The sequence below is a fragment of the Salmo salar genome, chromosome 09 (assembly GCF_965601325.2).
Source record: "Salmo salar chromosome 09, fSalSal1, whole genome shotgun sequence".
Taxonomy (NCBI): domain Eukaryota; kingdom Metazoa; phylum Chordata; class Actinopteri; order Salmoniformes; family Salmonidae; genus Salmo; species Salmo salar.
This window is the reverse complement of record NC_138299.1, coordinates 16,691,639-16,704,934: the sequence shown is the minus strand read 5'-3', so window position 1 is coordinate 16,704,934 and position 13,296 is coordinate 16,691,639. Positions and strand designations below refer to the sequence as shown.

At 47.4% G+C, this 13,296-nt stretch overlaps 1 protein-coding gene across 7 annotated transcripts in view; it reads left to right on the top strand.

Annotated features, from left to right (window-relative positions):
- LOC106610784 (palmitoyltransferase ZDHHC14) overlaps window positions 1-13,296 on the top strand; it is a 101,511-nt gene that overhangs the window by 78,172 nt on the left and 10,043 nt on the right. For all 7 annotated transcript variants that reach the window (XM_014210352.3, XM_014210350.3, XM_014210346.3 and 4 more), the window contains 4 exons: window positions 829-877; window positions 2,227-2,329; window positions 6,689-6,798; window positions 11,608-11,710. In XM_014210352.3, coding sequence (XP_014065827.1) covers window positions 829-877; window positions 2,227-2,329; window positions 6,689-6,798; window positions 11,608-11,710 — 365 coding nt within the window. The remainder of the gene's footprint in view (window positions 1-828; window positions 878-2,226; window positions 2,330-6,688; window positions 6,799-11,607; window positions 11,711-13,296) is intronic.

The following is a 13,296-nucleotide window of genomic DNA, read 5'->3' as shown; positions in this document are numbered from 1 at the left end:
GTTAACAAGCCTCTCTCCTGTACAGCCCAAATACTTAGTCGTCTTCTCAGAGGAGCTGTGGAGGGTACCTAGCTAGAAACACCTGTCACTGTTATGGATGAGATGAGAAACACTGGGATCAATATGTCTCTGGTGACTGAATTGGGCTAGACGGCCATATTGGATTGTGCTCCCTCTCCTCCCCTCTCTAGCCTCCCTTGCCCCAGATGGCAGTTAAAATGTAATGGCAATTAAAGTGGGTGTGATCTGTCTTGCTCAGCCTCGTCATACTTGCTGACGTCGCCCATTTGGTTTGAAGAGAGACGCTACCGAGTGTTTATGGCGTATGATATCCACCCTGCGCTGTTCGAACAGAAACCTAGACACACAGCACACTCTGAAGGTTTATCACTCTGTTAGGTGCCAATACAGGCAGCTGCCCTCCTCTCCGCTGCTCTCGGCACATTCATAGACCTAGCCTAACTGTCGAAGCGTTTCACTGTAGACTAACGGTGTTGTCTCTTTTTGAGAGAGGCTCTCACTCCCTAGGATTGTGCGAGATTCAGATAGTGTAGGTGTTTAGTGGTTTGACCTTCATACTGGTCTGTTGTATGGAGTTAGCTTTGAGGGTATTAGGCAATATCCCCTACAAGCCTACAGTACATCTGATTCGCTCCGTTCAAAGCCGAGCTCTGTGGCTGACCTAATTGCCAGCCGTGATTCACCAGCTAATTTGCCAGCGATTTGAATGCGAGGAATCGGATTAAAGACGATTTAAAGTTTCTTTTGAGTTGTATTTTTTGAAAGATGAACTGTCATTAAACTCTCTCCTCTTGTCTCTCTCTGCAGGTTCCCATCGATATGGGTTCCTCAACACACTCAAAGACAGTCCTGCCAGATATCCTTTCTTGCAATAGTGATATATATGCAAATTGTGTGTGTATCATGTTACCCTTGACCTCAGGCCTGTGCCATTCCCTGGCAATTGCGTTTTACAGTTGCTAAGTGCGAGTGGCAACTTCCACTCCCTGTCTCTGCCATGCTGTGACCTGTTCTGTTCCTCAGCTCGGCATGACAGTTGTCCCCGATGACTCCTACTCTGATAGGCTTACATAGCCTCTGTCTCCCTCCCTCCCTCCCTCTTCATCTACAGTATTTGTCTCCCTCCATCCTCCCTCAGCGTTGCTGCGTTCCAAACAGCCGGATTTGTCGTGTCGTGTCCTCCCCAGAGGTTGACAGCTGCCTGGGGTGGAGAGGACGAGGAGGGTGACTCTAGCTGACCCTGTGGCTGACCCTGTTGTCATTACTGTCCGAAAGGCTGCAGAAGCTAGCTAACCCATAGTCTCTGCACAACAGTACTGGGAACAATTTGGTCACGTCACATAGATGTATTTTTAGAACGCTTTTTAGTTCCGAATCGTCTTATGGAAAGCCTCGTTATTGAGCTGTTCTAGAACTCTTCTGTAACCTCTATTAACGCAAGGTCATAATCACCCCTCCATGCCGCTTATCTATCAGACGCTTGTAGACTGTATTCTCCATTTCTGCGTCGCCAATAAGCTGCCGGCCGGGCTGCTTGGTTTGCGAGTGTCTGTCCCTCTTGTCTGCAGGGCGTCATTTGTCTGTGCGGGCGTGCTGCTACGCTCTCTCGGCGAGATACGGCGCACGCCGTGCCTGCTGGAGAGGATCCGCGTGGCGGGCTCAGCTGATAACACGGCGGCCTCGTCTCCTACGGCAGCACAGAGCTTTCAAGATGAGGCCCGATAACATCTCGCCAATCTCCCGTGTGTGAATGGTGACCTCTCTGCTTGTCCTTGAGACGGAGAGGGAGAGGTGGCGGCATGAGAAAGTAATCCTGGAGTAGACAGTCATTTGATTAACTCCGTCTTGCCCGATGTCAGTAAGCCTCTGGCTGCATGTGCATGCAGAATGACATCGGCAGGGGAACCACCGTTACATAACTCCTCTCGTCCTGATCGACCACCGCTCCTTGTTCTGATCGTACTATTTGATGCTACTGTTTCGCTGTGCTACCACTGCTGTTTCCAGTCAAATGGACATAGGGCCAGGACGGCGTTGGCAGCAGGTCTATCCATAGCTGTTGGTACTATATGTAGGCTTGTGTCCTTTCTTCTACTCTGCGTTTGTTTGACGTGTGTCTGTGAGGGAGAGAGAGCGGATGCGTTTTTGACTCTCAGCTGTAGCATATTGACTGTGTGTGTGTTGATTCCTTAACCCTTTGGTCACTGTTCTGGAGGTGGTGGTGTGTTTCTTCTCTGTCTGGTCCATAGTGGGGCTGTCTGGATTCCACACGTACCTGATCAGCTCCAACCAGACCACAAACGAAGATGTGAGTACATGTACACAACACACACACACACACACACACTACGTCACAAATTAAGTAGGTGTTTAAGTGGATTTCTCTTAAATTTGCTGAAGTTCTTGTCTGTAAAACAACAAGTACCTACAAGGTTCCTCCATTCCCCCAGCCTTCTCCTGTCTGCCTCCAGGTTACACATAGACACTACTAGACCCCCAGCCTTCTCCTGTCTGCTACCAGGTTACACATAGACACTACTAGACCCCCAGCCTTCTCCTGTCTGCTACCAGGTTACACATAGACACTACTAGACCCCCAGCCTTCTCCTGTCTGCCTCCAGGTTACACATAGACACTACTAGACCCCCAGCCTTCTCCTGTCTGCCTCCAGGTTACACATAGACACTACTAGACCCCCAGCCTTCTCCTGTCTGCTACCAGGTTACACATAGACACTACTAGACCCCCAGCCTTCTCCTGTCTGCTACCAGGTTACACATAGACACTACTAGACCCCCAGCCTTCTCCTGTCTCCTACCAGGTTACACATAGACACTACTAGACCCCCAGCCTTCTCCTGTCTGCTACCAGGTTACACATAGACACTACTAGACCCCCAGCCTTCTCCTGTCTCCTACCAGGTTACACATAGACACTACTAGACCCCCAGCCTTCTCCTGTCTGCTACCAGGTTACACATAGACACTACTAGACCCCCAGCCTTCTCCTGTCTGCTACCAGATTACACATAGACACTACTAGACCCCCAGCCTTCTCCTGTCTGCTACCAGGTTACACATAGACACTACTAGACCCCCAGCCTTCTCCTGTCTGCTACCAGATTACACATAGACACTACTAGACCCCCAGCCTTCTCCTGTCTCCTACCAGGTTACACATAGACACTACTAGACCCCCAGCCTTCTCCTGTCTGCTACCAGGTTACACATAGACACTACTAGACCCCCAGCCTTCTCCTGTCTGCCTCCAGGTTACACATAGACACTACTAGACCCCCAGCCTTCTCCTGTCTGCTACCAGGTTACACATAGACACTACTAGACCCCCAGCCTTCTCCTGTCTGCTACCAGGTTACACATAGACACTACTAGACCCCCAGCCTTCTCCTGTCTGCTACCAGGTTACACATAGACACTACTAGACCCCCAGCCTTCTCCTGTCTGCTACCAGGTTACACATAGACACTACTAGACCCCCAGCCTTCTCCTGTCTCCTACCAGGTTACACATAGACACTACTAGACCCCCAGCCTTCTCCTGTCTGCTACCAGGTTACACATAGACACTACTAGACCCCCAGCCTTCTCCTGTCTGCCTCCAGGTTACACATAGACACTACTAGACCCCCAGCCTTCTCCTGTCTGCTACCAGGTTACACATAGACACTACTAGACCCCCAGCCTTCTCCTGTCTCCTACCAGGTTACACATAGACACTACTAGACCCCCAGCCTTCTCCTGTCTGCCTCCAGATTACACATAGACACTACTAGACCCCCAGCCTTCTCCTGTCTGCTACCAGGTTACACATAGACACTACTAGACCCCCAGCCTTCTCCTGTCTGCTACCAGGTTACACATAGACACTACTAGACCCCCAGCCTTCTCCTGTCTGCTACCAGGTTACACATAGACACTACTAGACCCCCAGCCTTCTCCTGTCTGCCTCCAGGTTACACATAGACATTACTAGACCCCCAGCCTTCTCCTGTCTGCTACCAGGTTACACATAGACACTACTAGACCCCCAGCCTTCTCCTGTCTGCTACCAGGTTACACATAGACATTACTAGACCCCCAGCCTTCTCCTGTCTGCTACCAGGTTACACATAGACACTACTAGACCCCCAGCCTTCTCCTGTCTGCTACCAGGTTACACATAGACACTACTAGACCCCCAGCCTTCTCCTGTCTGCTACCAGGTTACACATAGACACTACTAGACCCCCAGCCTTCTCCTGTCTGCTACCAGATTACACATAGACACTACTAGACCCCCAGCCTTCTCCTGTCTGCTACCAGGTTACACATAGACACTACTAGACCCCCAGCCTTCTCCTGTCTGCTACCAGGTTACACATAGACACTACTAGACCCCCAGCCTTCTCCTGTCTGCTACCAGGTTACACATAGACACTACTAGACCCCCAGCCTTCTCCTGTCTGCTACCAGGTTACACATAGACACTACTAGACCCCCAGCCTTCTCCTGTCTGCTACCAGGTTACACATAGACACTACTAGACCCCCAGCCTTCTCCTGTCTGCCACCAGGTTACACATAGACACTACTAGACCCCCAGCCTTCTCCTGTCTGCTACCAGGTTACACATAGACACTACTAGACCCCCAGCCTTCTCCTGTCTGCTACCAGGTTACACATAGACACTACTAGACCCCCAGCCTTCTCCTGTCTGCTACCAGGTTACACATAGACACTACTAGACCCCCAGCCTTCTCCTGTCTGCTACCAGGTTACACATAGACACTACTAGACCCCCAGCCTTCTCCTGTCTGCTACCAGGTTACACATAGACACTACTAGACCCCCAGCCTTCTCCTGTCTGCTACCAGGTTACACATAGACACTACTAGACCCCCAGCCTTCTCCTGTCTGCTACCAGGTTACACATAGACACTACTAGACCCCCAGCCTTCTCCTGTCTGCTACCAGGTTACACATAGACACTACTAGACCCCCAGCCTTCTCCTGTCTGCTACCAGGTTACACATAGACACTACTAGACCCCCAGCCTTCTCCTGTCTGCTACCAGGTTACACATAGACACTGCTAGACCCCCAGCCTTCTCCTGTCTGCTACCAGGTTACACATAGACACTACTAGACCCCCAGCCTTTTCCTGTCTGCTACCAGGTTACACATAGACACTACTAGACCCCCAGCCTTCTCCTGTCTGCTACCTTATTACACATAGACACTACTAGACCCCCAGCCTTCTCCTGTCTCCTACCAGGTTACACATAGACACTACTAGACCCCCAGCCTTCTCCTGTCTGCTACCAGGTTACACATAGACACTACTAGACCCCCAGCCTTCTCCTGTCTGCTACCAGGTTACACATAGACACTACTAGACCCCCAGCCTTCTCCTGTCTGCTACCAGGTTACACATAGACACTACTAGACCCCCAGCCTTCTCCTGTCTGCTACCAGGTTACACATAGACACTACTAGACCCCCAGCCTTCTCCTGTCTGCTACCAGGTTACACATAGACACTACTAGACCCCCAGCCTTCTCCTGTCTGCTACCAGATTACACATAGACACTACTAGACCCCCAGCCTTCTCCTGTCTGCTACCAGATTACACATAGACACTACTAGACCCCCAGCCTTCTCCTGTCTGCTACCAGATTACACATAGACACTACTAGACCCCCAGCCTTCTCCTGTCTGCTACCAGATTACACATAGACACTGCTAGACCCCCAGCCTTCTCCTGTCTGCTACCAGGTTACACATAGACACTACTAGACCCCCAGCCTTCTCCTGTCTGCTACCAGGTTACACATAGACACTACTAGACCCCCAGCCTTCTCCTGTCTGCTACCAGGTTACACATAGACACTACTAGACCCCCAGCCTTCTCCTGTCTGCTACCAGGTTACACATAGACACTACTAGACCCCCAGCCTTCTCCTGTCTGCTACCAGGTTACACATAGACACTACTAGACCCCCAGCCTTCTCCTGTCTGCTACCAGGTTACACATAGACACTACTAGACCCCCAGCCTTCTCCTGTCTGCTACCAGGTTACACATAGACACTACTAGACCCCCAGCCTTCTCCTGTCTGCTACCAGGTTACACATAGACACTACTAGACCCCCAGCCTTCTCCTGTCTGCTACCAGGTTACACATAGACACTACTAGACCCCCAGCCTTCTCCTGTCTCCTACCAGGTTACACATAGACACTACTAGACCCCCAGCCTTCTCCTGTCTGCTACCAGGTTACACATAGACACTACTAGACCCCCAGCCTTCTCCTGTCTGCTACCAGATTACACATAGACACTACTAGACCCCCAGCCTTCTCCTGTCTGCTACCAGATTACACATAGACACTGCTAGACCCCCAGCCTTCTCCTGTCTGCTACCAGGTTACACATAGACATTACTAGACCCCCAGCCTTCTCCTGTCTGCTACCAGATTACACATAGACACTGCTAGACCCAGGCAGCAAGTTGAGTTTTTCTCTAGAGGATCGATGGGTGAGGGGAAGACAGCCAGATCTCTTAGCTTTGACCTCGTTTATTTCAAAGCAGTTTGCCTCATCACTCACCCCTTGTTTAAAGTTTTAAGCGCTCTATCACCGCTCTCTGTGACGGTTGTGTTTCTGTTTCAGATCAAGGGCTCGTGGTCGTCTAAAAGAGGGAAAGGCAATTATAACCCTTACAGTTACGGAAACATATTCACCAACTGCTGTGCAGCGCTGTGTGGACCCCTACCACCCAGGTAAGGACGGGCCTGTGTTCTCTTCTTTTTACTTACTAAAAATGTAACATATGGCCAGGGTTTGGTAGGTTACTTTCTAAATGTAATCAGTTACTATTTACCTGTCCAAAATTGTAATCAGTAATGTAACTTTTGGATTACACAAACTCGGTAATGTAATCTGATTGCTTTTGATTACTTTCCTATTAAAGCCCCTATGCAGTCTTTGTAATTGTATTTTTACATCACTGTATGTCTAATAAATCACTGTGTTTATTTAATGAAAATAGCTCCCAAATACAATTTTTTTAAAGAATTGATTTCCCTGAGCCTTTAGCCTGTCTGATCGTGTGGGCGTTAGGAAACGCATCTGAAGATGTTTACATACACAGCCCTGATTGGCTTGTAGGATGGTCTAGAGCCCACCCCCTTACCCAGATGAACAGCCAATGGTCTATTATGATCTGATCATTGTGATGTCATGATGGGGGCCAAAAGTTCCATCCTGAGCAGGCTGAAATTCCAGGCATTTTTTTTCCCCCCAAACAGCTCTTACACAAAAAGGCACTGTCATAATGTCATAATCATAGTGGTCTCTGTCTTGTGGTCAGACTCACTCGGGTGGAGAAAAAAAAGAAAGTAATTTCCTGCATTGACAGAAAGCTAAAATAGGCCCATCACACAGAGTTTATCTTGATGTCGCAGGACTAGAGAGCTGTTGCCTGCTGTGAAATCATCTAGCCTCCAGCGTCTCTCATTCAGACCTCTGACAGTACCGAGGGTTTCAGCACCTCCCAGTGAGATCAAACTATACAGATGGATAACAGATGTAGTAATCATTGTATCTATAGAATCTTTGCCAATCATGGATTGATTGCTTATTAACTGGCATCATTCAACACTTCATAGCTGAAACCCTATTCCATGACCATTCAGAACTGTGGTCTGCTTCCCACTCCCAACACCCTACGTGCCTCCCCTCACGTTCTACACTCTCTCTGTGGTGGAGGCTGTGGTTCTACACACACTCTCTGTGGTGGAGGCTCTGGTTCTACACACACTCTCTGTGGTGGAGGCTCTGGTTCTACACACACTCTCTGTGGTGAAGGCTCTGGTTCTACACATTCTCTCTGTGGTGGAGGCTGTGGTTCTACACTCTCTCTCTGTGGTGAAGGCTCTGGTTCTACACACTCTCTCTGTGGTGGAGGCTCTGGTTCTACACACTCTCTCTGTGGTGAATGCTCTGGTTCTACACACACTCTCTGTGGTGAAGGCTCTGGTTCTACACATTCTCTCTGTGGTGGAGGCTTTGGTTCTACACATTCTCTCTGTGGTGGAGGCTCTGGTTCTACACACTCTCTGTGGTGAAGGCTTGGTTCTACACACTCTCTGTGGTGAAGGCTCTGGTTCTACACACACTCTCTGTGGTGGAGGCTCTGGTTCTACACATTCTCTCTGTGGTGAAGGCTCTGGTTCTACACACTCTCTCTGTGGTGGAGGCTCTGGTTCTACACTCTCTCTCTGTGGTGAAGGCTCTGGTTCTACACAGTCTCTCTGTGGTGAAGGCTCTGGTTCTACACTCTCTCTCTGTGGTGGAGGCTCTGGTTCTACACAGTCTCTCTGTGGTGAAGGCTTTGGTTCTACACACTCTCTGTGGTGGAGGCTCTGGTTCTACACTCTCCCTCTGTGGTGAAGGCTCTGGTTCTACACTCTCTCTCTGTGGTGAAGGCTCTGGTTCTACACAGTCTCTCTGTGGTGAAGGCTCTGGTTCTACACTCTCTCTCTGTGGTGGAGGCTCCGGTTCTACACTCTCTCTCTGTGGTGAAGGCTCTGGTTATACACTCTCTCTGTGGTGAAGGCTCTGGTTCTACACTCTCTCTCTAGTGGAGGCTTTGATTATACACACTCTCTCTGTGGTGGAGGCTTTGGTTCTACACTCTCTCTCTGTGGTGAAGGCTCTGGTTATACACTCTCTCTGTGGTGAAGGCTCTGGTTCTACACTCTCTCTCTAGTGGAGGCTTTGATTATACACACTCTCTCTGTGGTGGAGGCTTTGGTTCTACACTCTCTCTGTGGTGAAGGCTCTATCTCCCCTTGTCTTTACAGTCCAGTTTTCCCCTCTCTGACGAGACAACACAACCCGCAGCAGCTCCTCTGTGGCTTGACTGTGTGGTTAACTCGAAGGCTCCATTTCAAAAGGCACCCTATTTCCTATGTAGTGTGCTACTTTGACCAGGGCTTAGGCATAGGGTTCCGGTCAAAAGTAGGGACTTATATAGGGAATTAGGGTGCCATTTTGGACACGCATAAAGGCATGGTACAGTGCGTCAGTAGCAGGTCATTAACAGTGTGACGAGAAAGTCTCTCCTTGGTTAAACACATGTACAGACAAGGGGGAAACGGAATGAACAGGACAGAGTGGTTAAGGAGGCTTTTAGCCCAGGGCTTGTCAGTGTGTTTTACTGCACTCTGTGTGAGAGTCCCAACCCAGCCTCCACTGCCCACAGCATTACTCGCTGGTAATGAGTCTACTGGTTGGCAGGGGGAGATCCTCTATGGGCAGGTGGTGGACAAGGGGGGGGTGGTGTGTGTGTGTGTGTGTGTGTGTGTGTGTGTGTGTGTGTGTGTGTGTGTGTGTGTGTGTGTGTGTGTGTGTGTGTGTGTGTGTGTCTCTTCTTCAGTTCACCTCCATTGAATTCCTGTAAGAGACTGGATTTCTTAGTCAACAGGCTCTCTGTTACTGATTTTACACACACACACACCTCCCTCAGAGCTGTGTTTCCACTGGAAGAGTTGTTTGTATTCGGTTAGAGCTGAGCTGTGCCACTGTTTCATATCATCACACGGCCCCTCCATGGTGATGAAGGGATGTCATCACACACGGTTAGCTCATGACTTCTCTATGTGCTTACACATAACCACACACACACACACACACACACACACACACACACACACACACACACACACACACACATACTTTTTTTTCACCATAATTTGCAAATAAATTCATAAAAAATCCTACAATGTGATTTTCTGGAGAAAAAAAATTCTTCTCATTTTGTCTGTCATAGTTGACGTGTACCTATGATGAAAATTACAGGCCTCTCTCATCTTTTTAAGTGGGAGGACTTGCACAATTGGTGGCTGACTAAATACTTTTTCCCCCCCACTGTATGTATATATATATATATATATATATACACACACACACACACACACACACACACACACACACACTATAAGACAATCCTGTTGCTTAACCTCAGTAGGTTCCTGCCTAACCAGCCATGTCTCAGCCCAGCAACGGTAGTGATCGAACAGAAATAATGATTCACTCCACTGATCTTTGCATGACCTCAATGATTGACTACCAAGAGGAGCGCCTGCATACAGAGTGAAACATTAGGCAGAGCACAACTCTCCCCTTCTGGGGTTCTCTGGTGTCTGTCTGTGGCAGCTGTGTAGATTAGGCCCTCCTATTCTTTCACAATATTTGACTCTCCGAAAGTCATTTCATGTGTATTCTGCATCCTCTTAACGTCGAGTTACATTGTGTAAGGATATCTGCCAAGGATTTGAAATGAGAGTATTCAAGGAAATCAAAGCATTTCATTCACAAAATCTGTGTTTCTAAGAATCATGGACACTCTTACTGACAGTTGTGGCTGCTTTGCGTGATGTATAGTTGTCTCTACCTTCTTGCCATTTGTGCTGTTGTCTGTGCACATTAATGTTTGTACCCTGTTTTGTTCAGCTACCATGTTGTGCTGCTACCATGTTGTTGTCATATGGTGTTTTGCTGCCATGCTATGTTGTTGTCTTAGGTCTCTCTTTGTGTAGTGTTGTCTCGTCTGTCCTATATTTTTATTTAATTTATTTTTAATCCCAGCCCCCATCCCCTTCTGCTTTTTGGTAGGCTGTCATTGTAAATAAGAATTTGTTCTTAACTGACTAACCTAGTTAAAAAAAATACAAATAAATGTAGTTTCGGCAGGATCACTGCAAAATAAATATACAGTTTCAGCCTTGCTTCAAAGTACAGTATTGAAATAGACTTGGACCTAAGCCTGATTCATTTGTCGAGGAGGTAGGACCCTATAAAATCAGTTAGAATTTTTTGCCTGATTCCGTTTTAGTTTTTTCACAAATTCTGTTTTCTCCGTTCAGTTGATCCAGTTTCCTGTTTATCCCAGCTTTTTCACGCTTTCACTCTCAAAATCACACTTTTTAAATAGGAAAACATCTAAATTCGAAGTCCACAACAATGCTTAAACCACATCACAATACCATTTTTGAGGTCTGGGAAAAATTTAAGAAATTTAGATTTTTGCATGTAGTTACCCTTTTAAAACAAATAGCCACTGGATTGATGCAATCAATTATGATATCATTCTGTCAGGTAGGCTACTTTGTAGTTAACATTTCATTGAGAAGATTTTTGGGAAAACCTTTCCATCTCTACCAGAAGAAGGTATTAGCGTCATCGCTAACGGCTACACAAAGTGTAGACAAGCGCACACACACACAGATAGGCATTCCTGTGCCGTTTCAGAAATAGTTGCAGGAAAATCCGATACACTGATGCATTTTGTTCATGTCTTCTGATTTAACTTTGGCAAATGAATACATTTTCTAATAAGTTCAATACATTTAGTTGATATCCTACTAAGTTCAATAAAACATTTTAATATCCTGTTTTAATGTCTGGATTCCTTGATTGCATCCGCGTTCTCCGAAACACAGATATTATATAAGGCGTTAAGGAAGGGATCTACAATATTATAATATCATTGAATGGTTTCCTCAGATATTTCTCTCTCTCTTCAGTCTCATCGACAGAAGAGGCTTTGTCCAATCAGACACGCCGCAGCCCCTCCCGCCAACCAATGGCATCACCATGTACGGATCCACCCAATCACAGAGCCACATGGTAAGCCATTCTCCACTCAATCATTTCCAAACCTACTTACGGCCATCATGTCAGTGCAAACCGTCAAACTCAGACCCTGGTCATCTTAATATGGCTTATGTATTGCCTTCATTACCACATATACTGAACAGAAATATAAAATGCAACATGTAAAATGTTGGTTTCATGAGCTGAAATAAAATATCCCAGACATTTTCCAGATGCGAGAAAAGCTTATTTCTCTCAAAGTTTGTGTACAAATTTGTGTACATCCCTTTAGTGAGCATTTCTCCTTTGCCAAGATAATCCATCCGCCTGACAGGTGTGGCATATCAAGAAGCTGATTAAACAGGATGATCATTACACAGGTGCACCTTGTGCTGGGGACAATAAAAGGCCACTCTAAAATGTGCCGTTTTGTCTCACAACACAGTGCCACAGATGCCTCAAGTTTTGAGGGAGCATGCAATTGGGGTGTTGACTGCAAGAATGTCCACCAGAGCTGTTGCCAGAGAACTGAATGTTCATTTCTCTACCAAAAACCACGTATTTTTTGAGAATTTGGCAGTACGTCCAACCGGCCTCACAACCGCAGACCACGTGTAACCATGCCAGCCCAGGACCTCCACATCCGGCTTCTTCACCTGCGGGGATCGTCTGAGACCAGCCACCCAGACAGCTGATGAAACTGAGGAGTGTTTCTGTCTGTAATAAAGCCCTATGGTGGGGAAAACCCATTCTGATTGGCTGAGCTTGGCTCCCCAGTGAGTGGGCCTGGCTCCCAAGTGGGTGGGCCAATGCCCACCCAGACCCACCAATTGCTGCACCCCTTCCCAGTCATGTGAAATCCATAGATCAGGGCCTAATAAATTTATTTCAATTGTCTGATTTCCTTACATGAACTGTAACTCAGTAAAATCATTGAAATTGTTGCATTTATATTTTTGTTCTGAGTATATAGTGCATTCGGAAAGTATTTAGACCCCTTGACTTTTTCCATATTTTGTTACGTTACAGCCTTATTCTAAAATTGATTAAATAATTGTTTTCCTCATTCAACCTACACACAATACATCATGATGACAAAGCAATAACTGTTTTTTAGAAATATCACATTTCCGGAAATATCACATTTACATAAGTATTCAGACTCTTTACTCAGTACTTTGTTGAAACACCTTTGGCAGCGATGACAGCCTCGAGTCTTCTTGGGTATGACGCTACAAGCTTGGCACACCTGTATTTGGGGAGTTTCTCCCATTCTTCTCTGCAGATCCTGTCAGGTTGGATGGGGAGCGTCGCTGCACAGCTATATTCAGGTCTCCAGAGATGTTCAATCGGGTTGAAGTCCGGGCTCTGACTGGGCCACTCAAGGACATTCAGGGACTTGTCCCGAAGCCACTCCTGCATTGTCTTGGCTGTGTGCTTTGGGTCATTGTCCTGTTGGAAGGTGAACCTTCGCCCCAGTCTGAGGTCCTTAGTGCTCTGGAGCAGATTTTCAGCAAGGATTTCTGTACTTTGCTCCGTTCATCTTTCTCTCAATCCTGATTATTCTCCCAGTCCCTGCCACTGAAAAACATCCCCACTGAATGATGCTCCCACCACAA